At 55.2% G+C, this 27,987-nt stretch overlaps 1 protein-coding gene across 1 annotated transcript in view; it reads right to left on the bottom strand.

The window, feature by feature from the left end:
- Positions 1-23,895, bottom strand: part of LOC146420366 (liprin-alpha-3-like) — a 33,934-nt gene extending 10,039 nt beyond the window's left edge. The window contains exons 1-13 of the mRNA XM_085048345.1: positions 23,359-23,895; positions 21,891-21,992; positions 20,103-20,267; positions 19,033-19,107; positions 17,807-17,898; positions 14,977-15,142; positions 11,792-11,938; positions 9,994-10,128; positions 8,257-8,340; positions 6,514-6,645; positions 3,211-3,273; positions 2,055-2,134; positions 1,028-1,157 (exon numbers count right to left, since the gene is read on the bottom strand). Coding sequence (XP_084904471.1) covers positions 1,028-1,157; positions 2,055-2,134; positions 3,211-3,273; positions 6,514-6,645; positions 8,257-8,340; positions 9,994-10,128; positions 11,792-11,938; positions 14,977-15,142; positions 17,807-17,898; positions 19,033-19,107; positions 20,103-20,267; positions 21,891-21,992; positions 23,359-23,589 — 1,602 coding nt within the window. The 5' untranslated portion in view covers positions 23,590-23,895. The remainder of the gene's footprint in view (positions 1-1,027; positions 1,158-2,054; positions 2,135-3,210; positions 3,274-6,513; positions 6,646-8,256; positions 8,341-9,993; positions 10,129-11,791; positions 11,939-14,976; positions 15,143-17,806; positions 17,899-19,032; positions 19,108-20,102; positions 20,268-21,890; positions 21,993-23,358) is intronic.
- Positions 23,896-27,987: the final 4,092 nt, after the last annotated feature.

Below are 27,987 nucleotides of genomic sequence, written 5' to 3'. Positions count from 1 at the left end.
TTCCCCAAAATTCCCCAAATTTTCCCCAAATTCCTCCAAATTTCTCCCCAAATTTCCCCCAAAATCCCAAAATTCCCCAAATTTTCCCTAAATTTCTCCCAAAATCCCCCAAATTTCTCCCCAAATTTTCCTCCAAATTCCAAATTTTCCCCAAAACTCCCCCCAAATCCCCCCAAATCCTCCCAAATCCCCCAAAATCCCCCAAATTCCCCCAAATCCCCAAAATCCCCCCAAATCCCCAAAATCCCCCCAAAATCACTTAAAATCCCCAAAATCCCCTAAAATCCCCCAAATTCTCCCCAAATCCCCCAGTCCCCAGTCCAGATTGAGTCGAGTCTCAAAACCCCCAAAATCCCCCAAAATCCCAAAAATCCCCCAAAATCCCCCAAAAATCCCCCAAATTCCCCCCAAATCCACCCCAAATCTCCTCCAAATCCCTCCAATTTCTCCCAGATTCCCAATCTCCCCCAAATCCCTCAAACCCCCCAAATCGCTCAAAATTTCCCCAAAAATCCCCTTAAAATCCCCCAAATTCCCCCCAAAATTGCTCAAAAAATCCCCAAAATTCCCCAAAATCCCCCAAATCCCCCCAAATCTCCTCCAGTCCCTCAAAGGCCCCAGTATCCTCACAGTTCCCAGAGTCCCAAAGCCCCCAAATCCCCAAAATCTACCCAAAATCCCCCAAAATCCCCAAAATCCCCAAAATCCCCTAAAAATCCCCAAAATTCCCCCAAATTCTCCCCAAAAAACCCTTTAGGCCCCAAAATCTCCCCAAAAACCCCCAAATTCCCCCAAAATTTCCCCCAAAATCCCCCAAATTTTCCCAAAAATTCCCCAAATCCCCCAAAATCCCCCAAATCCCCAAAAAAATCCCCAAATTCTCCAAATCCCAAAGCCCCAAATTTCCCCCAAATCCCCCCCAAATCGCTCCGAATTTCGCCCAAAAAAGCCCTTTAAACCCCCAAATTCTCCCCCAAATCCCCCCAAACTCCCCCCAAATCTCCCCAAATCCCCCCAAATTCCCCACCTTGCCCGTCTCCTCCCTGGGCGTTGCCCATCGCCCCTTCCTGGGCCGCCGCGGGGCGAGTTGAGGCTCCAGGGAGGAGCCCAGGGGGCTCGGCGGGTAGCGCAGCTCCAGGGCACTGCCCGGGAGAGACCTGCGGATTTGGGAATTTGGGGAAAATTTGGGGAAAATTTGGGAAAAATTTGGGAAAAATTCGGGAAAATTTGGGAAAAATTTGGGGTTTTGGGGGGGAATTTGGGGGTTTAAGGGTTTTGGGGGAATTTGGGGAGATTGGGGGATTTTGGGGGGATTTGGATTTTTGAGATTTGGGGGAAAAATTGAGGGATTTGGGGGAAATTTGGGGGGATTTGAGAAGGTAGTGGGGATTTTGGGGGAATTTGGGGGATGAAGATTTGTGGGAAATTTGGGAATTTGGGGGAAATTTTGGGGATTTTGGGGAGATTTTGGGGATTTTGGGGGAAAATTTGGGAATTTTGGGGAGATTTTGGGGATTTTGGGGAGATTTTGGGGATTTTGGGAAAAAATTTGGGGAATTTGGGGGGAAAAATTGGGGAATTTGGGGAGATTTTGGGGATTTTGGGGAGAAAATTTGGGGAATTTGAGGAAATTTTGGGTGGAATTTGGGGAAAATTTTGGGGGAATTTGGGAAATTTGGGGCAAATATGGGGAATTTGGGGAGATTTTGGGGTGTTTTGGGGGGATTTGGGGGATTTTGGGGGATTTCGTAGTGTTTTGGGGGAGATTTCGGGGGAGTTTGGGGATTTTTGGAAATTTTGGGGGAAATTTGGGAGAATTTGGGAGAATTGGTGGAAAAATTTGGGGTGTTGAGGGAGTTTTGGGGATCCTGGAGGAGGAAATTTGGGATTTTGGGGAGAATTTGGGGTGAAAATTGGGGGGAATTTGTGGATTTGAAGGGATTTGGGGGGAAAAATTTGGGAAAATTTTGGGAAAATTTTGGGGTATTTGCAGGGGATCTCAGTCGGGATTTTTGGGGTGTTTTTGGGGAATTTTTGGGGTATTTTTGGGGTACCTGGAGTAGGCGGAGCTCGGTCTCCCCCGGAGCTGATCGAGTTCCAGCTGCATCCTCTCCATCTCTGCCAGCAGCTGCTCCTGTGGGAAATTCGGGAATTTTGGGAATTTTTGGGAATTTGGGGAGTGGGATTCAGCCCTGGAGACCCTCCAGACCCCCAAGAAAACCCCAAAAACTCCCAAAAAAACCCCAAAAAAACCCCAAAAAATCCCCCAAATTCTCCCCAAATCCCCCCAGCTGCATCCTCTCCATCTCTGCCAGCAGCTGCTCCTGGGGGAAATTCGGGAATTTTGGGAATTTTGGGAATTTTTGGGAATTTGGGGAGTGGGATTCAGTGCTGGAGACCCTCCAGACCCCAAAAAAAACCCCAAAAAATCCCAAAAAAACCCCAAAAACCCCCAAATTTCCCCCCAGCTGCATCCTCTCCGTCTCCACCAGCAGCTGCTCCAGGGGGAAAATTCAGGAATTTTTGGGAATTTTGGGGAATTTTTGGGAATTTGGGGAGTGGGATTCAGTGCTGGAGATCCCCCAGACCCACCCGAACCCCAAAAACTCCCAAAAAAACCCCAAAAAAAACCCAAAAAATCCCCCAAATTCTCCCCAAATCCCCCCAGCTGCATCCTCTCCATCTCTGCCAGCAGCTGCTCCTGGGGGGGAAATTCGGGAATTTTGGGAATTTTGGGGAATTTTTGGGAATTTGGGGAGTGGGATTCAGTGCTGGAGACCCTCCAGACCCCAAAACAACCCCCAAAAAAATCCAAAAAAATCCAAAAAAACCCCAAATTTCCCCCCAGCTGCATCCTCTCCATCTCTGCCAGCAGCTGCTCCTGGGGGAAAATTTGGGAATTTTGGGAATTTTTAGGAATTTGGGGAATTTGGGGAGGGGGATTCAGCCCTGGAGATCCCAAAATCCCCTCCAAACCCCAAAAAACCCCTCAGGACCCAAAAATACCCCAAATTTTCCCCTAATCCCCCCAGCTGCATTCTCTCCATCTCCACCAGCAGCTGCTCCAGGGGGAAAATTCAGGAATTTTTGGGAATTTTGGGGAATTTTGGGGAATTTTGGGGAATTTGGGGAGGGGGATTCAGCCCTGGAGACCCCAAAAATCTCTCAGGACCCCAAAAAAAACCCCAAAAAAACCCCCAAAATCCGAACCTTGTTGAGGAGGAGCTCGTCCTGCATTTTCTTCATGTTGGCGATTTCTTCGCTCAGCGAATTCTGGAAAATAAAATTTAGGGAGAGGAAAATTTGGGGAGAGAAAATTTGGGGAGAGGAAATTTGGGGAGAGGAAATTTGGGGAGAGGAAATTTGGGGAGAGGAAATTTGGGGAGAGAAAATTCGGGGAGAGGAAATTTGGGGAGAGAAAATTTGGGGAGAGGAAATTTGGGGAGAGAAAATTTGGGGAGAGAAAATTCGGGGAGAGGAAAGAATTTGGGGAGAGGAAGATTGGGGAGAGAAAATTTGGGGAGAGGAAAAATTTGGGGAGAGGAAAAAATTTGGGGAGAGAAAAAATTTGGGGAGAGGAAATTCGGGGAGAGGAAATTTGGGGAGAGGAAAGAATTTGGGGAGAGGAAAATATTTGGGGAGAGAAAATTTGGGGAGAGAAAATTTGGGGAGAGGAAATTTGGGGAGAGGAAATTTGGGGAGAGAAATTTTGGGGAGAGGAAATTTGGGGAGAGGAAAAATTTGGGGAGAGGAAATTTGGGGAGAGAAAATTTGGGGAGAGGAAAGAATTTGGGGAGAGGAAAAAATTTGGGGAGAGGAAATTTGGGGAGAGAAAATTTGGGGAGAGGAAAAATTTGGGGAGAGAAAAAAATTTGGGGAGAGAAAATTTGGGGAGAGAAAATTTGGGGAGAGAAAATTTGGGGAGAGGAAAAAATTTGGGGAGAGAAAATTTGGGGAGAGAAAATTTGGGGAGAGAAAAAAATTTGGGGAGAGAAAATTCGGGGAGAGGAAATTTGGGGAGAGAAATTTTGGGGAGAGGAAATTTGGGGAGAGGAAAAAATTTGGGGAGAGGAAAAAATTTGGGGAGAGAAAATTCAGGGAGAGGAAATTTTGGGGAGAGAAAAAAATTTGGGGAGAGAAAAGATTTGGGGAGAGGAAAAATTTGGGGAGAGAAAATTTGGGGAGAGAAAATTTGGGGAGAGAAAATTTGGGGAGAGGAAAAATTGGGGAGAGGAAATTTGGGGAGAGGAAATTTGGGGAGAGGAAATTTGGGGAGAGGAAATTTGGGGAGAGAAATTTTGGGGAGAGAAATTTTGGGGAGAGGAAATTTGGGGAGAGGAAATTTGGGGAGAGAAAATTCGGGGAGAGAAAATTTGGGGAGAGGAAAAATTTAGGGAGAGGAAAAATTTGGGGAGAGGAAATTTGGGGAGAGGAAATATTTGGGGAGAGAAATTTTGGGGAGAGGAAAAAATTTGGGGAGAGGAAAAATTTGGGGAGAGGAAATTTGGGGAGAGGAAATTTGGGGAGAGGAAAAAATTTGGGGAGAGGAAAAATTTGGGGAGAAGAAAAAATTTGGGGAGAGGAAAAATTTGGGGAGAGAAATTTTGGGGAGAGAAAATTTGGGGAGAGAAAAAAATTTGGGGAGAGGAAATTTGGGGAGAGGAAAAATTTGGGGAGAGAAATTTTGGGAGAGAAAATTTGGGGAGAGGAAAAAATTTGGGGAGAAGAAAAAATTTGGGGAGAGGAAAAATTTGGGGAGAGAAATTTTGGGGAGAGGAAAAAATTTGGGGAGAGGAAATTTGGGGAGAGAAATTTTGGGGAGAGGAAATTTGGGGAGACCCCAAAAAAAATCCTGGGACCCCAAAAAACACCCCCAGAGCAGAGAGACCCCTCCCCAAATTAACCAGGAGCACCGAAAACTCCTAAAATCCTATTTTTGGGGTTTTTTTTGGGATGATTTAAATCATTTCTGGGATATTTTGGAGACCAAAATTCACCAAAATTACCCCAAAAAACCCCAAAATCCCACCCAGGACACCCCAAATTTTTCCCCCCGAGACCCCCCAAGCCCCCTCCCCAAATTCAGATCTCCCCAACCTTCTCCTAAAATTCTCAATTCCCTCCTTGAGGTGCAACTTGGAACATTTCTGAGCCCAAAAATTCCCAAAATTCCCCAAAAATCCCTTTTAAAAACCCCAAAATCCCACCCAGGTCACCCCAAATTTTCCCCCCAGGACCCCCCAAGCCCCCTCCCCAAATTCAGAACTCCCAACCTTCTCCTCCAGACCCCAAATCCTCTCCTTGAGGTGCAAATGAAATAATTCTTGACCCCAAAATTCCCCCAAAATCCCTTTTAAAAACCCCAAAATCCCACCCAGGACACCCCAAATTTTCTCCCCAGGACCCCCCAAGCCCCCTCCCCAAATTCAGAACTCCCCAACCTTCTCCTCCAGACCCCAAATTCCCTCTTTGAGGTGCAACTGAGAACATTTTGGAGCCCAAAAACTCCCAAAATTCAGCCAAAATTCACCCAAAATTCAACCAAATTCCCCAAAAATTCCCAAAAATTCCCCAAAGTCCCACCCAGGACACCCCAAATTTTCCCCCCACGACCCCCCAAGCCCCCTCCCCAAATTCCAGCCCCCAACCTTCTCCTCCAGACCCCAAATCCTCTCCTTGAGGTGCAATTTGGAATATTTCAGAGCCCGAAAACCCCCAAAATTCCCCCCAAATCCCCCAAAATTCCCCAAAAAACCCCAAAATCCCACCCAGGACACCCCAAATTTTTCCCCCCGAGACCCCCCAAGCCCCCTCCCCAAATTCAGCCCCCCAACCTTCTCCTAAAATTCTCAATTCCCTCCTTGAGGTGCAACTTGGAACATTTCTGAGCCCAAAAATTCCCAAAATTCCCAAAAAATCCCTTTGAAAAACCCCAAAATCCCACCCAGGACACCCCAAATTTTCCCCCCAGGACCCCCCAAGCCCCCTCCCCAAATTCAGAACTCCCAACCTTCTCCTCCAGACCCCAAATCCTCTCCTTGAGGTGCAAATGAAATAATTCTTGACCCCAAAATTCCCCCAAAATCCCTTTTAAAAACCCCAAAATCCCACCCAGGACACCCCAAATTTTCTCCCCAGGACCCCCCAAGCCCCCTCCCCAAATTCAGAACTCCCAACCTTCTCCTCCAGGCCCCAAATCCTCTCTTTCAGGTGCAAATGAAACCATTTTAGACCCCAAACCCCAAAATTCCCAAAATCCTCAAAATCCCACCCAGGACACCCCAAATTTTCCCCCCAGGACCCCCCAAGCCCCCTCCCCAAATTCCAGCCCCCAACCTTCTCCTCCAGACCCCAAATTCCCTCCTTGAGGTGCAACTGAGGACATTTTAGAGCCGAAAAACTCCCAAAATTCACCCAAAATTCCCAAAAAAATCCCCCAAAATCCCACCCAGGACACCCCAAATTTTCCCCCCAGGACCCCCCAAGCCCCCTCCCCAAATTCCAGCCCCCAACCTTCTCCTCCAGCGCCCCCATCCTCTCCTTCAGGTGCAGCTGCAGCCTCTCGTTGCTCTCGCTCAGCAGTCGATCCACAGTTTCCGACAACCTCTTGTTGTGCTCGTCGTTCATCTTCTCCCTCTGCCGAGCCTGGGAACCCCAAAATTCGGGGTGAAAACCCCAAAATTCGGGTTCGGGACCCCAAAATTCGGGTTCAGGACCCCAAAATTCGGGTTGAAAACCCCAAAAATTCGGGCTCAGCGCCCCAAAATTTGGGATGAAAACTCCAAAAATCGGGTTCAGGACCCCAAAATTCGGGGTGAAAACCCCAAAATTCGGGTTCAGGACCCCAAAATTCGGTTACAGAACCCCAAAATTCGGGTTCGGGACCCCAAAAATCGGGTTGAAAACCCCAAAATTCGGGTTGAAACCCCAAAAAATCGGGCTCAGGACCCCAAAATTTGGGATGAAAACCCCAAAATTCGGGTTTGGGACCCTAAAATTCGGGTTCAGGACCCCAAAATTCGGGTTCAGGACCCCAAAATTTGGGATGAAAACCCCAAAAATCGGGTTCGGGACCCCAAAATCGGGTTGAAAACCCCAAATTTTGGGATGAAAACCCCAAAAATTCGGGCTCAGGACCCCAATATTCGGGGTGAAAACCACAAAATTCGGGTTCAGGATCCCAAAAATCGGGTTGAAAACCCCAAAATTCGGGTTCGAAAACCCCAAAAATTCGGGCTCAGGGCCCCAAAATTTGGGATGAAAACCCCAAAATTCGGGTTCAGGATCCCAAAATTCGGGTTCGGGACCCCAAAATTTGGGATGAAAACCCCAAAATTCGGGTTCAGGATCCCAAAAATCGGGTTCGGGACCCCAAAATTCGGTTAGGGAACCCCAAAATTCGGGTTCAGGACCCCAAAATTGGGGATGAAAACCCCAAAAATCGGGTTCGGGACCCCAAATTCGGGTTCGGGACCCCAAAATTTGGGCTCAGGACCCCAAAATTCGGGCTCAGGACCCCAAAATTTGGGATGAAAACCCCAAAATTAGGGATGAAAACCCCAAAAATTGGGTTCGGGACCCCAAAATCGGGTTCGGGACCCCAAAATTCGGGTTGAAAACCCCAAAAATCGGGTTCGGGACCCCAAAATTTGGGATGAAAACCCCAAAATCACGGAAATTCTGCTGGTTTTGCCCCAAAAAATGGGAATAAATTCAATTTTTTGGTGATTTTTTTGGGGGTTTTGGATTTTGGGGTTTCGAGTTTGAGTCAGGAGGGAAATTTTGGGGTTCAGGAGGATTTTTGGGATTTTTTGGGACTAGAAGGGATTTTTTTTGGGATTCAGGAGAGTTTTTTAGGATTCAAAAGGATTCTTTGGGGGATTCAGGAAGGAATTTTTAGGATTTTGGGGCTTTTTGGGGGATTCAGGAAGGATTTTTTTTTAGGATTTTGGTTTGTTTGGGGGGATTCAGGAAGGAATTTTTGGGATTTTTTTTAGGATTTTTTGGGATTCAGGAAGGAATTTTTAGGATTTTGGGGTTTTTTGGGGATTCAGGAAGGAACTTTTAGGATTTTGGGGTTTTTTGGGGGGATTCAGGAAGGAATATTTGATCTCCAGCCAGATTTTTGGGGTTTCCCAGCTCAGAGTTCCCAATTTTTGGGATCGTCCCCAATTTTGTCATCGTCCCCAATTCTGGGATCCCAATTTTTGGGGTTCCCAAATTTTTGGGATCGTCCCCAAATTCGGGGTTGCTCACCCTCTGCAGCTCCTGGTTCTTCTCCTGCAGCTGAGCCTCGAGCTGCCGCAGCCGCTCCTCGAAATTGCCGTGGCGCTCCTCGGCCTGGGGACAGCGGGGACATTCATGGGGACATGGGGGACATTGGGGATGTTGAGGACATTGGGGATGTTGGGGACATTGGGGGCATTGGGGATGTTTGGGGATATTTGGGACATTGGGGGCATTGGGGATGTTTGGGGATATTTGGGATATTGGGGACATCAGGGATGTTGGGGACATCGGGGACATCAGGGACATTGGGGACGTTTGGGGATATTGGGGACATTGGGGACATTGGGGATGTTGGGGATGTTGAGGACATTTGGCGACATTGGAAACATTGGGGATACTGGGGACGTCGGGGATATTGGGGGACAATAGGGACATTTGGGGACATTGGGGATGCTGGGGATGTTGGGGACATTTGGGTCATTGGGGTCATTGGGGGTTTAGGGACCTTTGGGGACAACAGGGACGTTTGGGGACATTGGCGATATTGGGGATGTTGGGGACATTGGAGACCTTAGGGACACTGACAGCACTGAGGGCATTGGGGATATTGGGCATATTGAGGACATTGGGGACTTTGGGGACACTGGGGACATTTGGGACATTGGGGACATTTGGGGATTTTGGGGACATTGGGGACATTTGGGGATTTTGGGGACATTGGGGACATTGGGGACATTGGGAACATTTGGGGATTTAGGGGACATTGGGGACATTGGGAACATTTGGGGATTTAGGGGACATTGGGGACATTGGGGGGCATTGGGGACATTGGGGATATTTGGGGATATTTGGGGATATTTGGGATATTTGGGGACATTGGGGACAGTGGGGATGTTGGGGATGTTGGGGATATTGGGGACATTAGGGGTTTATGGACATTGGGGACATTGGAGACATCCGGAATATTTGGGATATCTGGGGACACTGGGGATATTGGGGACATTTGGGGACATTGGGGACATTGGAGATGTTGGGGACATTTGGGGACATCAGGGATATTGGGGACATTGGGGACATTATGGACACTGGGGACATTGGGGACATTAATGGGGACATTTGGGGACATTGGGGATTTGGGGACATTGGGGACATCACCTCAGGACCCCCAAAAAACAATCCAAAACCCCCCAAAATTCCCCCAAATGCCCCAAAACTGCCCCAAATCCCCCCAAAATTCCCCAAATCTTCCTCAGAACTCCCCAAATCCTCCCAAAATTCCCCAAATTCCCCAAAATTTCCCAAATTCCCCCAAATTTCCCAAAATTTCCTCAAAATTTCCCCAAAATTGTCCCAAAATCCCCCAAAATTCCCCAAATTCCCCCAAATTATCCCAAAATCCCCCCACATCCCCTCCAGACCCCCAAGACCCCAAAAATTCCCCAAAAGCCCCAAAATCCCCCCAAGACCCCCAAAATTCCCCCACCCCCCAAATTCCCAAACTCCCCCAAATCCTCCCAAAACTCCCCACATCCTCCAGACCCCCAAGACCCAAAAAATTCCCCTAAAAGCCCCCAAAATCCCCCAAGACCCCCAAAATCCCAAATCCTCCCAAAATTCCCTGAAATCCCCACAAACTCCCCCAAATCCTCCCAAAACTGCCCCAAATCCTCCCCAGATCCTCCCAAAATCCCCCCAAATCCCCCCAGGACTCCCCAGGACCCCCAAAATTCCCCCCAAAACCCCCCAAAATCCCCCCAAGCCCACCTTGGTGAGCGCCGCCACCCTCTGGGCCAGCTGGGCTTCGATCTCGGGCAACGTCTCAGCTTTCTGCAGAGTCAGCTGGAGCTTCGCCTTGGCGTCCTCCAGCCACTCCTGCAGCTGGCGGCCCTTCTCCTCGCTCTGGGGACAGCACAGGGGACATTGGGGACATTGGGGGGATTAGAGACATCGGGGACATTGGGGGCGTTGGGGACATCAGGGGTGTTGGGGACACTGGGGACATTGGCGTCCTCCAGCCACTCCTGCAGCTGGCGGCCCTTCTCCTCGCTCTGGGGACAGCGCAGGGGACATCACAGGGGACATTGGGGACATTGGGGACATTGGGGACATTGGGAGCGTTGGGGACATTGGGGACATTGGGGGGATTAGAGATGTTGGGGACATTGGGGACATTGGGGTCTTGGCGTCCTCCAGCCACTCCTGCAGCTGGCGGCCCTTCTCCTCGCTCTGGGGACATTGGGGACAGTGCAGGGGACATTGGGGACATTGGGGATATCAGGGACATTGGGGACATCAGGGGCATTGGGGGTGTTGGGGATAATAGGGACATTGGGGACATCAGGGACATCGGGGGCGTTGGTGACATTGGGGACATTGGGGGATTAGAGATGTTGGGGACATTAGGACATTGGTGTCCTCGAGCCACTCCTGCAGCTAGCGGCCCTTCTCCTCTCTCTGGGGACAGCAGGGACAGCACAGGGGACATTGGGGACATTGGAGACATCAGGGGCGTTGGGGACATTGAGGGGATTAGAGACATTGGGGACATTGGGGACATTGGGGACATTAGGACATTGGTGTCCTCCAGCCACTCCTGCAGCTGGCGGCCCTTCTCCTCGCTCTGGGGACATTGGGGACATTGGGGACATTGGGAGTGAAGGACAAGGAGAGAGGGACAACATCAACCGGTGGGGAGACATCAATGGGGACACAAAGGTGTGTCCAAGTGTGTCCCCTGTGTGTCTCCAGGTGTGTCCCCAATGTCCCCAGGTGTGTCCCCAGGTGTGTCCCACCTATCTCAGGTGTGTCCCAGGTGTCCCCCGTGTGTCCCCAGGTGTGTCCCCAGGTGTATCCCATCTATCTCAGGTATGTCCCCAATGTCCCCAGGTGTCCCCAGGTGTGTCACCTGTCCCTACAGGCTCTCCTTGCTGGCCAGCTCGTTCTCCAGGTATATCCCAGGTGTATCCCCTCTATCTCAGGTGTATCTCATCTATCTCAGGTGTGTCCCCAGTGTCCCCAGGTGTGTCCCCAATGTCCCCAGGTGTGTCCCCAGGTGTGTCACCTGTCCCTACAGGCTCTCCTTGCTGGCCAGCTCATTCTCCAGGTGTATCCCAGGTGTATCTGTGTGTGTCCCATCTATCCCAGGTGTATCTCAGGTGTATCTCAGGTGTGTCCCCAATGTCCCCAATGTCCCCAGGTGTGTCCCCAGGTGTGTCCCCAGGTGTGTCACCTGCCGGTAGAGGCTCTCCTTGCTGGCCAGCTCATTCTCCAGGTGTATCAGATCTATTTCAGGTGTATCTCATCTATCTCAGGTGTGTCCCACCTATTTCAGGTGTGTTCCCAGGTGTCCCCAGGTGTGTCCCCAATGTCCCCAGGTGTGTCCCCAGGTGTGTCACCTGCCGGTAGAGGCTCTCCTTGCTGGCCAGCTCATTCTCCAGGTGTATCCCAGGTGTATCTGTGTGTGTCCCATCTGTCCCAGGTGTATCTCAGGTGTATCTCAGGTGTATCTCAGGTGTGTCCCCAATGTCCCCAGTGTCCCCAGGTGTGTCCCCAGGTGTGTCACCTGCCGGTAGAGGCTCTCCTTGCTGGCCAGCTCGTTCTCCAGCCGGTCGTTGGCGTCGTGCAGCGAGGTGGCCTCGCGCTGGGCGCTCAGGTAACGCCGCTCCAGGGTGGTGATCCGCTCCTCCATGTCCTCGCGCTGCGCCAGCGCCTGGGGACAGCGGGGACAGCGGGGACATTGGGGACAGTGGGGACATCGGGGACAGCGGGGACATTGGGGTGATTGGGGACATCGGGGACATCGGGGACATTGGGGGGATTGGGGACAGTGGGGACATTGGGGACATTGGGGGGATTGGAGACAATGGGGGCATTGGGGACATTGGGGACAGCGGAGACACTGGGGACAATGGGGGCATTGGGGACATTGAGGGGATTGGGGACAATGGGGGTGTTGGGGACATTGGGGACATTAGGGAAATTAGGGGACATTGGGGACATTGGGGATATTTAGGATGTTGTGGGCATTGGGGACGTTGGGGGCATTTGGGATACTAGGGACATTGGGAACAATGGGGACAATGGGGACATTGGGGACATCGGGGACATCGGTGACATTATACCAATTCCCTCCCAGTTTGAGCCATTTTCACCCAATTTTTCCTGGTTTTTCCCCATTTTTCTCTGGTTTTTTCCCATTTTCTCCCCGTTTTTCCCCATTTTCTCGATCCCCACCTCCTTGAGGTCCCTCTGCAGCTTGGCCCCAGCCTCGTGCGCCCTGGCCAGCTCCCAGTTTGGGGCTAAACCTCCCAGTTTGGGGTTAAACCTCCCAGTTTGAGCCATTTTCACCCAATTTTCCCCATTTTTTCCCGTTTTTTCACATTTTCTCCCCGTTTTTTCCCATTTTCTCCCCATTTTCCCCCATTTTCTCTATCCCCACCTCCTTGAGGTCCCTCTGCAGTTTGGCCCCGGCCTTGTGCGCCCTGGCCAGCTCCCAGTTTGGGGTTAAACCTCCCAGTTTGGGGTTAAACCTCCCAGTTTGAGCCATTTTCACCCAAATTTCCCCATTTTCCCCGTTTTTTCACATTTTCTCCCCATTTTTTCCCATTTTCTCCCCATTTTCCCCCATTTTCCCCACTCCCACCTCCTTGAGGTCCCTCTGCAGTTTGGCCCCGGCCTCGTGTGCCCTGGCCAGCTCCCAGTTTGGGGTTAAACCCTCCCAGTTTGAGCCATTTTCACCCAATTTTCCCCATTTTTTCACATTTTTTCACATTTTCTCCCCGTTTTTTCCCATTTTTTCACATTTTTTCCCCATTTTCTCGATCCCCACCTCCTTGAGGTCCCTCTGCAGCTTGGCCCCGGCCTCGTGTGCCCTGGCCAGCTCCCAGTTTGGGGTTAAACCTCCCAGTTTGGGGTTAAACCTCCCAGTTTGAGCCATTTTCTCCCAATTTTCCCCATTTTTTCCCCATTTTTTCCCCATTTTTTCACATTTTTCCCCCATTTTTTCCCATTTTTTCACATTTTCCCCTATTTTCCCCACTCCCACCTCCTTGAGGTCCCTCTGCAGCTTGGCCCCGGCCTCGTGCGCCCTGGCCAGCTCCCAGTTTGGGGTTAAATCCTCCCAGTTTGAGCCATTTTCACCCAATTTTCCCCATTTTTTCCCCGTTTTTTCACATTTTCTCCCCATTTTTTCCCATTTTTTCACTTTTTTTCCCCATTTTCTCGATCCCCACCTCCTTGAGGTCCCTCTGCAGCTTGGCCCCGGCCTCGTGTGCCCTGGCCAGCTCCCAGTTTGGGGTTAAACCTCCCAGTTTGAACCATTTTCGTCCAAATTTTCCCCATTTTTTCCCGTTTTTTCACATTTTCTCCCCTTTTTTCCCATTTTTTCACATTTTTTCCCCATTTTCCCCACTCCCACCTCCTTGAGGTCCCTCTGCAGCTTGGCCCCAGCCTCGTGTGCCCTGGCCAGCTCCCAGTTTGGGGTTAAATCCTCCCAGTTTGGGGTCAATTCCTCCCAGTTTGAGCCATTTTCACCCAATTTTCCCCATTTTCCCCCCGTTTTTCCCCATTTTTTCCCATTTTCCCCCATTTTCTCGATCCCCACCTCCTTGAGGTCCCTCTGCAGTTTGACCCCGGCCTCGTGCGCCCTGGCCAGCTCCCAGTTTGGGGTTAAACCTCCCAGTTTGGGGCTAAACCTCCCAGTTTGAGCCATTTTCACCCAATTTTCCCCATTTTTTCACATTTTTTCACATTTTCTCCCCGTTTTTTTCCCATTTTTTCCCCGTTTTTCCCCATTTCCTCCGATCCCCACCTCCTTGAGGTCCCTCTGCAGTTTGGCCCCGGCTTCGTGCGCCCTGGCCAGCTCCCAGTTTGGGGTTAAACCTCCCAGTTTGGGGTTAAACCTCCCAGTTTGAGCCATTTTCACCCAAATTTCCCCATTTTTTCCCCATTTTTTCACATTTTCTCCCCGTTTTTTCCGTTTTTTCACATTTTTTCCCCATTTTTTCCATCCCCACCTCCTTGAGGTCCCTCTGCAGCTTGGCCCCAGCCTCGTGCGCCCTGGCCAGCTCCCAGTTTGGGGTTAAACCTCCCAGTTTGAGCCATTTTCACCCAAATTTCCCCATTTTTTCCCCATTTTTTCACATTTTCTCCCCGTTTTTTCCGTTTTTTCACATTTTTTCCCCATTTTTTCCATCCCCACCTCCTTGAGGTCCCTCTGCAGCTTGGCCCCGGCCTCGTGCGCCCTGGCCAGCTCCCAGTTTGGGGTCAATTCCTCCCAGTTTGAGCCATTTTCACCCAATTTTCCCCATTTTTCCCCGTTTTTTCACATTTTCTCCCCTTTTTTTTCCCGTTTTTTCACATTTTTTCCCCATTTTTCCCATCCCCACCTCCTTGAGGTCCCTCTGCAGCTTGGCCCCGGCCTCGTGCGCCCTGGCCAGCTCCCAGTTTGGGGTCAATTCCTCCCAGTTTGAGCCATTTTCACCCAATTTTCCCCATTTTTCCCCGTTTTTTCACATTTTCTCCCCTTTTTTTTCCCGTTTTTTCACATTTTTTCCCCATTTTTCCCATCCCCACCTCCTTGAGGTCCCTCTGCAGCTTGGCCCCGGCCTCGTGTGCCCTGGCCAGCTCCCAGTTTGGGGCTAAACCTCCCAGTTTGAGCCATTTTCACCCAATTTTCCCCATTTTTCCCCATTTTTCCCCGTTTTTTCCCATTTTTTCACATTTTTTCCCCATTTTCCCCATCCCCACCTCCTTGAGGTCCCTCTGCAGTTTGGCCCCGGCCTCGTGTGCCCTGGCCAGCTCCCTCTGGGCCGCGCTGGCCTCGTCCTGCAGCCGGCCGGGCTGGCGGCACAGCGCGGCCACTGGGTGTCTTGCGCCGCTCCAGCTCGGCGTCCCGCCGCCGCCGGGGGCTGGCCTGGGGGACCAGCGGTCCTCAGTCCTCCCAGGGTCACTCGGGTGGTCACTCGGGGTCACTCGGGGTCACTCGGGGGTCACTCAGGGTCACTCGGGGTCACTCGGGGTCACTCAGGGGTCACTCGGGGGTCACTCGGGGGGTCTGTCTGGTCACTGACCCTTCCAGGACACTGGTGCAGTGAGAACTGATTCCCCCCAAATCCACTGACCCACCAGGACCCAAATCCACTGACCACTGACCCCCCAAAACCACTGACCCCTCAGAACCCAACCCTCTGACCCCCCCAGGACCCGAATTTGCTGACCACTGACCCACCAGGACCTGAATTTGATGACCACTGACCCACCAGGACCCAAATCCACTGACCCCCCAGGACCCAAATCTGCTGACCACTGACCCCCCAAAACCACTGACCCACCCAGGACCCAAATCCTCTGACCCCCCAGGACCCAAATTTACTGACCACTGACCCCCCAAACCACTGACCCCCCAGGACCCGAATTTGATGACCACTGGCCACTGACCCCCCAAACCCCAAGCCCCTGACCCCCCAGAACCCAAATCTGCTGACCACTGACCCCCAAATCCACTGACCCCCCAGGACCCAAATTTGATGACACTGACCCCCAGACCCTGATCCACTAATGACCCTTGACCCCCAAAACCACTGACTGCCCAGGACCCAAATCCCTTGACCCCAGGACCCAAATCTGTGACCCTTGACCCCCAGGACCCCTGACCCCTTCAGGACCCCAATTCCATGACCCTGACCCCTCCACTGACCCCTGACCCTTTGACCCCTGAGCCCCACAGTGACCCCCTGACCCCCATGACCCCATGACCCTTAACCCTTTGACTCCCCATGAACCCCACAGTGGCCCCTGACCCCGCTACCCCCACAGTGCCCCCTTGACCCTCTGACCCGCACAGTGCCACTCGCAGCCCACTTGACCCTCTGACCCCACGACCCTATGGTGCCACCCACCCTCCACAGCCCCATGACCTCCTTGACCCCATGACTGCAATGACCCCCTTGACCCCCTTGACCCTTTGACTCCCCCATGACCCCCTGACCCCCATGACCCCCACAGTGACCCCACTGACCCCAATGATCCCCACAGTGACCCCCACTGACCCCCATGACATTCCCAGTGTCCCCCCATGACCACAATGACCCCAATGACCCATGACCCTCTCGTGACCACCATGATCCCAATGACCCCCTTGACCCCTTGACCCCATGACCCTGAAGTGACCCACTGACCCCATTGGCCCCTTGACCCCATGCCCCATGACTCACAGCTCCCTGTGACCCCATGACCTGCCTGACCCTTTGACCCCCTTGACCCTGACCCCCATGTCCCTACAGTGTCCCCATGACCACTGTGACCCAATGATTCCCTGCCCCAATGACCCCCATGACCCCACAGTGTCCCCATGACCACTGTGACCCCAGCGTCAGCCCCCCTGACCCCACGGCCCTCCCAGTGTCCCAGTGTCCGCATGACCAATGTGACCTCCATGACCCCCTTGACCCCAATGACCACCATGACCCTCCCAATGACCCCCCTGACCACCATGACCCCCATGGTGCTCCCAGTGTCCCCCTGTCCCCATGACCACTGTGACCACCATGCCCCCCATGACCCCCATGACCCCTTGAGCCCCTGACCCCCACAGTGACCCCCCTGACCCCCATGACCCTCTGACCCCCCTGACCCCTGACCACCATGACCCCAATGACCCCCCGTGACCCCACAGTGCCCCTTGACCCTCTGACCCCCGACCCCAATGACCCCCTTGACCGCTTGACTGCCCCATGACCCCCGTGGCCCCTCTGACCCCATGACCCCTTGACCCCATGACCCCCACAGTGACCCACTGACCCCATGACCCCATGCCCCCATGACTCTGACTCCCCTGACCCCATGACCTGCTTGACCCTTTGACCCCTGACCACCGAGCCCCCATGTCCCTACAGTGTCCCCATGACCACTGTGACCCCAATGACCCCCATGACCCCAATGACCCCATGTCCCACAGTGTCCCCATGACCACTGTGACCCCAATGACCCCCCACTTATGGACCCCATGACCCCCACAGTGTCCCCATGACCACTGTGACCCCAATGGCCCCCATGACCCCATGGCCCTCCCAGTGTCTCAGTGTCCCCATGACCAATGTGACCTCCATGACCCCCTTGACCCCAATGACCACCATGACCCTCCCAATGACCCCCCTGACCACCATGGTGCTCCCAGTGTCCCCCTGACCCGATAACCACTGTGACCACCATGACCCCCTTGACCCTCCTGACCCCCATGATCCCCTTGACCCCAATGACCCCCTGACCCCATGACCCTCCATAATCCCACCCCCCCAACCTCAGACCACTATGACCTCCTTGACCCCTGACCCCTGACCCCATGACGCTCCCAGTGTCCCCCTGACCCCATGACCACAATGAACCCAATTACCCCATGACCCCTGTGACCACAATGACCCCAATGACCCCCTTGACCCCATGACCCCCATGGTGCTCCCAGTGTCCCCCTGACCCCATGACCCTGTGACCACCATGACCCCCATGACCCCCTTGACCCCCTGACCACATGACCCCCGACCCCCACAGTGTCCCCCTGACCCCCCCTGACCCCCCTGACCCCCGCTGTCCCCTCACCGCAGTGTCCCCATCGGTGGCAGTGTCCTCCAGGCCAGAGCGACGCCGAGAGAGCTGCTCGCGTAGGGACAGCGACTGTGGGGACAATGGGGACAATGGGGACAGCTGTCACCCCTTGGGGACAATGGGGACAGGATGGGGACAGGTGTGACCCTGGGACAGCGACTGTAGGGACAATGGGGACAGGACAGGACAGGTGTCACCCCTTGGGGACAATGGGGACAGGACAGGTGTGACCCTGGGACAGCGACTGTGGGGACAATGGGGACAGGATGGGGACAGGGACAGGTGTGACCCTGGGACAGTGACTGTGGGGACAATGAGGACAATGGGGACAGGTGTCACCCTGGGACAGCGACTGTGGGGACAATGGGGACAATGGGGACAATGGGGACAGGACAGGTGTGACCCCAGGGACAGAGATTCTGGGGACAATGGGGACAATGGGGACAGGTGTGACCCCCGGGACAGGGACTGTGGGGACAATGGGGACAGGACAGGGACAGCTGTCATCCTGGGGCAGCGACTGTGGGGACAATGGGGACAATGGGGACAGGACAGGTGTGACCCCTGGGACAGCGACTGTGGGGACAATGGGGACAATGGGGACAATGGGGACAGCTGTCACCCCTTGGGGACAATGGGGACAGGATGGGGACAGGTGTGACCCTGGGACAGCGACTGTAGGGACAACGGGGACAATGGGGACAGGACAGGTGTGACCCTGCAACAGGGACTGTGGGGACAGTGGGGACAATGGGGACATGACTGGGAGAGGCGTGACCCCTTGGGGACAATGGGGACACAGGGACAGGGACTGTGGGGACAGGGACAGGGATGGGGACAGGGGACAGGTGTCCCCTCTCAAGGGACACAGGGCCAGGGCACAGCTGTCACCCCCAGGGACATGGGGACAGGGACAGGGGACAGCTGTCACCCCCAGGGACACGGGGACAGGGACAGGGCACAGCTGTCACCCCCAGGGACATGGGGACAGGGACAGGGGACAGCTGTCACCCCCAGGGACATGGGGACAGGGACAGGTGACAGCTGTCACCCTCCAAACGACCGCCATGGTGTCACCTGTGGTGCCACCCGCGGGGACACCTCCCTCATGGTGTCACCTCCCTTGGGTGCCACCGCACTCAGTGTCACCCCGACAGTGCCACCACCCCCGGTGTCACCCCGGTGTCCCCCGGCTGTCCCCACCTCCTGGTTGGACACCTCCAGCTCCTCCTCCAGGACAGCCACGCGCTCCAGGGCCACCCGCAGCCTCTCCCGCACCTGGGGACAGCGCGGGGACACCGTGGGGACACCGGGGGGACACCGGAATCACCCCCCAGGGTGTCCCCAGAGCCACCTGAGTGACACCTGTGTGCCACCAGGGCCGCCTGGGGACATTCAGAGCTCGCTCGGGTGGCACCAGGTGACACCAGGACACCACCGAGGTTGTCATTGTGACCTCCAGGTGTCACCTGGGACCACCCAGGGTCACCCCAGGACAGTCCTGAGACCCCCAGGACTGCCTCGAGTGCCACCAGGTGCCACCAGGGGCCACCAGAAACCCACCCAGGTCCCACCTGGGTCACCCCAGGTCACCCCAGGTCACTTCAGGTCACCCCAGAGCCCTCCTGAGGCTCCTTTGGGTCCCACCTGGGACATCCCAGAACCCCTTGAGATCCACTTGGGGACATCCAGGTGTCACCAGGTGACCCCAAAACCCCCCCAAGATCCTCCTCAAGACCCCCCAAGACCCCCCAAGTCACCCTAAAACCCCCCGAGACACCTTTAGGTCCAACCAGGTCCCACCTGGGACATCCCAGAACCCCTTGAGATCCTCTTGGGGACATCCAGGTGTCCCCAGGTCACCCCAAAACCACCTCAAGACTCCCCAGGACCCCCTAGGACCCCCCAAACCTTCTCCAGGACCCCTCAGAGATCCCCAAGTCACCTCAGAACCCTCCTGAGGCTCCTTTGGGTCCCACCTGGGACATCCCAGAACCCCTTGAGATCCCCTTGGGGACATCCAGGTGCCACCAGGTCACCCCAAAACCACCTCAAGACCCACCAGGGACCCCCAGGTCACCCCAAGTCACCCCAAAACCTTCTCCAGGACACCCCAGGTCACCCCAGGTCACCTCAGAACCCTCCTGAGGCTCCTTTGGGTCCCACCTGGGACATCCCAGAACCCCTTGAGATCCACTTGGGGACATCCATGTGTCACCAGGTCACCCCAAAACCCCCCCAGGACCCCCCAGGACCCCCCAAGACCCCCAAACCTTCTCGTCCAGGGCCTTGTGGTGCTCGAAGAGCGACTTGAGGGCTTTGAGCACCTCGACCTCGGAGGAGACGCCGGCCGGCGACTGCGCCTGGCGCTTGACCACTGTCATCCGCAGTGACCGCTCGTGGCGTGACACCAGGTGCTCCAGGTGCTCCAGCAGGAGCTGGGGACAGCGGGGACATTGGGGACGTTGGGGACAATGGGGATGTTGGGGGGGTTGGGGATGTTGGGGACAATGGGGACATTGGGGGGATTGGGGACGTTGGGGACATTGGGGGTAATGGCAACACTGGGGACACCAGGTGCTCCAGGTGCTCCAGCAGGAGCTGGGGACAGCGGGGATGTTGGGGACAATGGGGACACTGGGGACATTGGGGATATTGGGGACGTTGGGGACATTGAGGACAGCGGGGACATTGGGGACGTTGGGGGGATTGGGGACATTGGGGATGTTGAGCATGGTGGGGACATTGCGGGGATTGGGGACGTTGGGGACACTGGGGACACCAGGTGCTCCAGGTGCTCCAGGTGCTCTGGCAGGAGCTGGGGACAGCAGGGACAATGGGGATATTAGGGATGTTGGGGATGTTGGGGACATTGGGGGCATTGGGGACGTTGGGGACTTTGGGGGGATTGGGGACGTTGGGGACTTTGGGGGGATTGGGGACGTTGGGCATGGTGGGGACATTGGGGACATTGGGGACTTTGGGGACTTTGGGGATATTGGGGACATCGGGGACACCAAGTGCTCCAGGGGGAGCTGGGGACATGGGGACATCACTGGGGACAGTGGGACATTGAGGACAGTGGGACATTGGCATATTGGGGACATCGGGGACATAGAGGACATTGGGGACATTGGTTACACAGGTGTCCCCAGGTGTCCCAGGTGTACCCCAGGTGTATCCCCTCTATCCCAGGTGTATCCCCAGGTGTCCCCAGCTGTCCCCAGGTCTATCCCCAGGTGTGCCCAGGTGTATCCCCAGCTGTCCCAGGTGTCACACAGCCGTCCCCAGGTGTCCCAGGTGTTTCTAGATGTCCCCAGGTGAGTCCCCAGCTGTCCCAGGTGTGTCCCCAGCTGTCCCAGGTGTGTTCCCAGCTGTCCCAGATGTACCCCAGGTGTATCTCCAGGTGTCACACAGGTGTCCCCGGGTGTCCCCAGCTGCCTCAGGTGTGTCCCCTCTATCCCAGGTGTATCCCTGGCTGTCCCAGCTGTCCCAGGTGTGTCCCAAGGTGTCCCCAGCTGTCCCAGCTGCCCCCAGCTCTCCCAGGTGTGTCCCCAGGTGTGTCCCCTGGTGTATCCCCTCTATCCCAGGTGTCACACAGGTGTCACACAGCTGTCCCCAGGTGTCCCCAGCTGTCCCCAGGTGCCCCAAGTGTATCCCCTCTATCCCAGGTGTGTCCCCAGGTGTCCCAGGTGTATCCCCAGCTGTCCCCAGCTGTCCCCAGCTGTCCCCAGCTGTCCCCAGGTGTGTCACACAGGTGTCCCAGCTGTCCCCAGGTGTCCCAGGTGTGTCACACAGCTGTCCCAGGTGTCCCAGGTGTGTCACACAGGTGTCCCAGGTGTGTCACACAGGTGTCCCCAGCTGTCCCAGGTGTCCCAGGTGTGTCACACAGGTGTCCCAGGTGTGTCACACAGGTGTCCCCAGCTGTCCCAGGTGTCCCAGGTGTGTCACACAGGTGTCCCAGGTGTCCCAGGTGTCCCAGGTGTGTCACACACAGGTGTCCCCAGCTGTCCCAGGTGTCCCAGGTGTGTCACACAGGTGTCCCAGGTGTCCCCGCTCACCCGAGTGTTGTTCCTCTCAGCCTTCAGCTCGGCGATCTCCTCCTCTCTCTCCAGCAGCTGCTCTCGGCACAGGTTGAGCTCCTTGGTCAGCGCGGCCAGCTCCTGGGGACACGGGGACATTGGGGACAGTGAGGGCCTTGGGGACACTGGGGACATTGGGGACAGTGAGGGCCTTGGGGACACTGGGGACATTGAGGGACATTGAGGGCCTTGGGGACAGTGGGGATATTGGGACATTGAGGGACAGTAAGGGCGTTGGAGATATTTGGGACAGTGGTGACAATGGGGACAGTGGGGACTGTGGGGACATTGGGGACATTTGGGACATTGAGGGACATTGAGGGCATTGGGGAGATTGGGGATATTTGGGACATTGAGGGGGTTTGGGACATTGAGGGCGTTTGGGACATTGAGGGGGTTTGGGACATTGAGGGCGTTTGGGACATTGGGGACATTGAGGGCATCAGGGATGTTGGGGACATTGGGGACATTAAGAGCATTTGCAACACTGGGGGCACTGGGGATATTTGGGGCATTGGGGACATTTGGGGACATTGGGGACATTGGGGACTTTTGGGGACATTGAGGGACATTGTGGACATTGGGGGCAATGGGGACATTAAGGACATTGGGGACAGAGGTGACACAGGGTCAAAGGGCACAGGGGACACATCAGCCACGCCCCCCAAACAAGCCACACCCCCTTAGCCCCACCACCCTGAACCACACCTCTCCACTGGCCACGCCCCCATTGGTCACGCCCATTGCCCAAACCACGCCCCAAACTGACCTCACCTGGCCACACCTGGCCCTGAACTCACCTGTCCATCCCCTTTTCCTGTTCTCCTGACCCTCCCTGACCACACCTGGCTTAACCCCGCCCCTTCCCTGACCCCACCCACTTTAGCCCCACCCCCTGAGGTGCCTCACCCAGTTTAACTGCACCCACCTGGCCACACCCAAAACCTTGCCACACCTCTACCCTGAACTCACCTGGCCCTGAACTCACCTGTCCATTCCCTTTTCCCCTTCCCCTGACCCCACCTGGTTTAACCCCGCCCCTCCCTGACCCCACCCAGTTTAGCCCCACCCACCTGCGGGGCTACACCCTGACCCAAACCGCACTCCCACACCTGGCCACACCTCCACACCTGGCCGCACCTGGCCCTGAACTCACCTGTCCACGAACTCACCTGTCCACTCCCTTTTCCCCTTTCCCTGACCCTCCCTGACCCCACCTGGTTCCACCCCGCCCCCAGCAGTGCCACACCCAGTTTATCTCCACCCATCTGGCCACACCTGGCCACACCCAAAGTCTTGTCACACCTCTACCCTGATCACACCTGCCCTGCACTCACCTGTTCACACCTGCCCTGCACTCACCTGTCCACTCCCTTTTCCCCTTTCCCCGACCCCACCCGGTTTAGCCCCGCCCCCTCTCCGCCCCGCCCCTCCCGGCCCCGCCCACCTGGGGCAGGGCGCTGTTGAGCTGTCTCTGCAGCAGGTCCCTCTCGTGCGCCAGGTCGCGCAGGCGCAGGTGCGCCGTGGCCAAACCCTCCTGCGTGTCGCGCAGCGTCTCCAGCAGCCGCTCGCGCTCCCGCAGCATCTGCACCATCAGCTGCTCCAGACCCGGCTCCTCGGGGGGCCCGGAACCCCGCCGGGGGTCCTCGCTGATGGTGGGCAGCACCTCGCACATCATCCTGGGTCACCTGGGCGCACCTGGATACACCTGGATACACCTGGGAGTGAGAGGATGTGAGATTAGAACGTGGGGTGATTCAGTTCTGACCCAGTCTGGGGGTCTCAGCACACTCTGGGGGTCCTCGCTGATGGTGGGCAGCACCTCGCACATCATCCTGGGTCACCTGGGCGCACCTGGATACACCTGGAGACACCTGGGAGTGACATAACATAGAATCAGTAAATGGGGAACCATCAGGGGATTCAGTCCTGACCCATCCTGGGGTCCTCGCTGATGGTGGGCAGCACCTCGCACATCATCCTGGGTCACCTGGGCGCACCTGGATACACCTGGAGACACCTGGGAGTGACATAACATAGAATCAGTAAATGGGGAACCATCAGGGGATTCAGTCCTGACCCATCCTGGGGTCCTCGCTGATGGTGGGCAGCACCTCGCACATCATCCTGGGTCACCTGGGCGCACCTGGGCGCACCTGGATACACCTGGAGGGCAAAACATGGGATCAGTGCACAAGGAACCATCAGGGGATTCTGTCCTGGATCTTTGGGGGACACTGAACCCCACCGGGGGTCCTCGCTGATGGTGGGCAGCACCTTGCACATCATCCTGGGCACACCTGGGCGCACCTGGATACACCTGGGGGGCAAAACGTGGGATCAGTGCACAAAGAACCAAATGGTGATTCAGTCCTGACCCATCCTGGGGTCCTCACTGATGGTGGGCAGCACCTCGCACATCATCCTGGGCACACCTGGGCGCACCTGGATACACCTGGATACACCTGGGAGTGACACAACATGGGATTAGTGCATGGGAACCATCAGGGGATTCAGTCCTGACCCATCCTGGGGTCCTCGCTGATGGTGGGCAGCACCTCGCACATCATCCTGGGTCACCTGGGCGCACCTGGGCGCACCTGGATACACCTGGGGGGCAAAACATGGGATCAGTGCACAAGGAACCACCAGGTGATTCAGTCCTGACCCATCCTGGGGTCCTCGCTGATGGTGGGCAGCACCTCGCACATCATCGTGGGTCACCTGGGCGCACCTGGATACACCTGGAGACACCTGGGAGTGACATAACATAGAATCAGTATATGGGGAACCATCAGGGGATTCAGTCCTGACCCATCCTGGGGTCCTCGCTGATGGTGGGCAGCACCTCGCACATCATCCTGGGTCACCTGGGCGCACCTGGGCGCACCTGGATACACCTGGATACACCTGGGAGTGAGAGGATGTGGGATTAGTACGTGGGGTGATTCAGTCCTGACCCAGTCTGGGGGTCTCAGCACACTCTGGGGGTCCTCGCTGATGGTGGGCAGCACCTCGCACATCATCCTGGGCGCACCTGGAGACACCTGGGAGTGACATAACATAGAATCAGTATATGGGGAACCATCAGGGGATTCAGTCCTGACCCATCCTGGGGTCCTCGCTGATGGTGGGCAGCACTTCGCACATCATCCTGGGTCACCTGGGCGCACCTGGGCGCACCTGGATACACCTGGGGGGCAAAACATGGGATCAGTGCACAAGGAACCATCAGGGGATTCTGTCCTGGATCTTTGGGGGACACTGAACCCCACCGGGGGTCCTCGCTGATGGTGGGCAGCACCTCGCACATCATCCGGGGTCACCTGGGCATACCTGGAGATACCTGGATACACCTGGGTACACCTGGATACACCTGGGAGTGACACAACATGGGATTAGTGCATGGGAACCATCAGGTGATTCAGTCCTGACCCATCCTGGGGGTCCTCGCTGATGGTGGGCAGCACCTCGCACATCATCCTGGGTCACCTGGATACACCTGGGAACACCTGAGAACACCTGGGCACACCTGGGCACAGCTCGGATCAGCACCTCAGAACAGAGTCCTACCTGTACCTGGCTGCACCTGCCCACAATGGGGGTCCAGCAGGAAGCCCCCACCCCCCAAAACACCCCCAGCACCTGTGCAGCACACCTGGGACCCCCAAAATCTCTGGGGGGGCAATGGGGGGACAATGGGGACAGTGGGGACATGGGGACAATGGGGACATTGGGATGAAATGGGGATGATGGGGACAGTGGGGGACTCTGGGGGGCGATGGGGGATGGATGAGGACACACTGGGGCATGGGGTGGAATGGCTGAAACCCTAAATTCCTGAACCCCCAAATCCTGAAACCCTAAATCCCTGAAACCCTAAACCCCTGAAACCCCAAATCCTGAAACCCTAAATCCCTGAAACCCTAAATCCCTGAAACCCTAAACCCCTGAAACCCCAAACCCCTGAAACCCCAAATCCTGAAACCCTAAATCCCTGAAACCCTAAACCCCTGAAACCCTAAATCCTGAAACCCTAAATCCCTGAAACCCTAAATCCCTGAACCCCCAAATCCTGAAACCCTAAATCCCTGAAACCCTGAATCCCTGAAACCCCAAATCCCTGGAACCCCAAATCCTGAAACTCCAGATCCCTGTGTCACCAAATCCTGAAACCCCAAATCCCTGAGGCCCCAAATCCCTGAAACCCCGAATACCTTAAACCCTAAATCCTTGAAACCCCAAATGCCTGAAATCCCAAATCCTTGAAACCCTATATCTCTGTGTCCCCAAATCCCTGAGTTCCTAAATCCCTAAAACCCCAAATCCTGAAACCCTAAATCCTTCAAACCCTAAATCCCTGAAACCCAAATCCCTGAGATCCTAAATCCCTGAGACCCCAAATCCCTGAAACCCTAAATCCCTGAGTTCCCAAATCCCTGAAACCCCAAATCCCTGAGTCCCCAAATCCTTGAAACCCTATAGCCCTGTGTCACCAAATCCTGAAACCCCAAATCCCAGAGTCCTGAAATTTCAAAACCCTAAATCTCTCAGTCCCCAAATCTCCAAGTCCCCAAATCCCGGAGTCCTAAAATTTCAAAACCCTGAATACCTGAAACCCCAAATCCTTGAAACCCTATATCCCTGTGTCCCCAGATCCTGAAACCCCAAATCCCTGAGTCCTGAAATTTCAAAACCCTAAATCCCTGAAACCCTAAATACCTGAAACCCTAAATTCCTAACTCCCCAAATCCTGAAACCCCAAATCCCTGAAACCCTAAATCCCTGAGTTCCCAAATCCCTGAAACCCTAAATACCTGAAACCCTAAATTCCTAACTCCCCAAATCCTGAAACCCCAAATCCCTGAAACCCCAAATCCCTGAGTCCTGAAATTTCAAAACCCTAAATCCCTGAAACCCTAAATCCCTGAAAAACTCCCCAAATCCCTGACCCCCCCAAATCCCTGAGCCCCCCAAATCCCTGAGCCCCCAAATTTCACCCCAAACCCTCCTGACCCCCCCCAGACCCCACTGACCCCAAACCCCAGTTTCCCCCCACAGGTTGCTGGGAGGCACTGGGAGGCACTGGGGGGTCCAGGTGGGATAACTGGGGAGCACTGGGGGGACACTGGGGGGATGAACTGGGGGGCACTGGGGGGTCCAGGTGGGATGAACTGGGGGGCACTGGGGGGCACTGGTGGGATGAACTGGGATGAACTGGGAGGCACTGGGGGGATGAACTGGGGGTCACTGGTGGGATGAACTGGGGGGCACTGGAGGGTCCAGGTGGGATGAACTGGGATGAACTGGGGGGCACTGGGGGGATGAACTGGGATGAACTGGGAGGCACTGGGGGGCACTGGGGATCCAGGTGGGATGAATTGAGACAGGGGGATGCCCTGGAGGGTGCCTTGGGGTGGGGTTGGGATGGGAATGGGGTCAGGATTGGGATCCTGAAGATGGAGGTGGGAATGGGATTGGGATGTCAGAGGTGGGGATGAGGATGGGGTAAGCATGGGAATGGGATTGGGATGCCAGAGGTGGGAATGAGGATGGGGTAAGCATGGGAATGGGATTGGGATGCCAGGGATGGGGATGGGGTCAGGATTGGGATGCCGGGAATGGGATGGAGAGGCCAGGGATGGGGATGGGGTCAGGATTGGGATGCCGGGAATGGGATGGAGAGGCCAGGGATGGGGATGGGGTCAGGATTGGGATGCTGAGGATGGGATGGGGTCAGGATTGGGATGTCGGGGATTGAATGGACAGGCTGGGAATGGGATGGAGACGCTGGAGCTGGGATGGGGTCGGGATTGGGATGCTGGGGACTGGATTGGGATGCCGGGGATAGGGTCGGGATTGGGATGCAGGGATGGGGATGGGGTCGGAATTGGGATGCTGAGGATAGGATGGGGTCAGGATTGGGATGTCAGGGATTGAAGGGACAGGCCGGGAATGGGATGGAGACGCTGGAGCTGGGATGGGGCCGGGATTGGGATGCTGGGGACCGGATTGGGATGCCGGGAATGGGATGGGGTCGGGGATGGGGATAGGGTCGGGATTGGGATGCTGGGGA

This window comes from Lichenostomus cassidix, unplaced genomic scaffold, assembly GCF_008360975.1.
Source record: "Lichenostomus cassidix isolate B80296 unplaced genomic scaffold, HeHo_3.0 HiC_scaffold_538, whole genome shotgun sequence".
NCBI lineage: Eukaryota > Metazoa > Chordata > Aves > Passeriformes > Meliphagidae > Lichenostomus > Lichenostomus cassidix.
The sequence above is the reverse complement of the archived record's forward strand: the minus strand, read 5'-3'. Positions and strand labels throughout refer to the sequence as shown.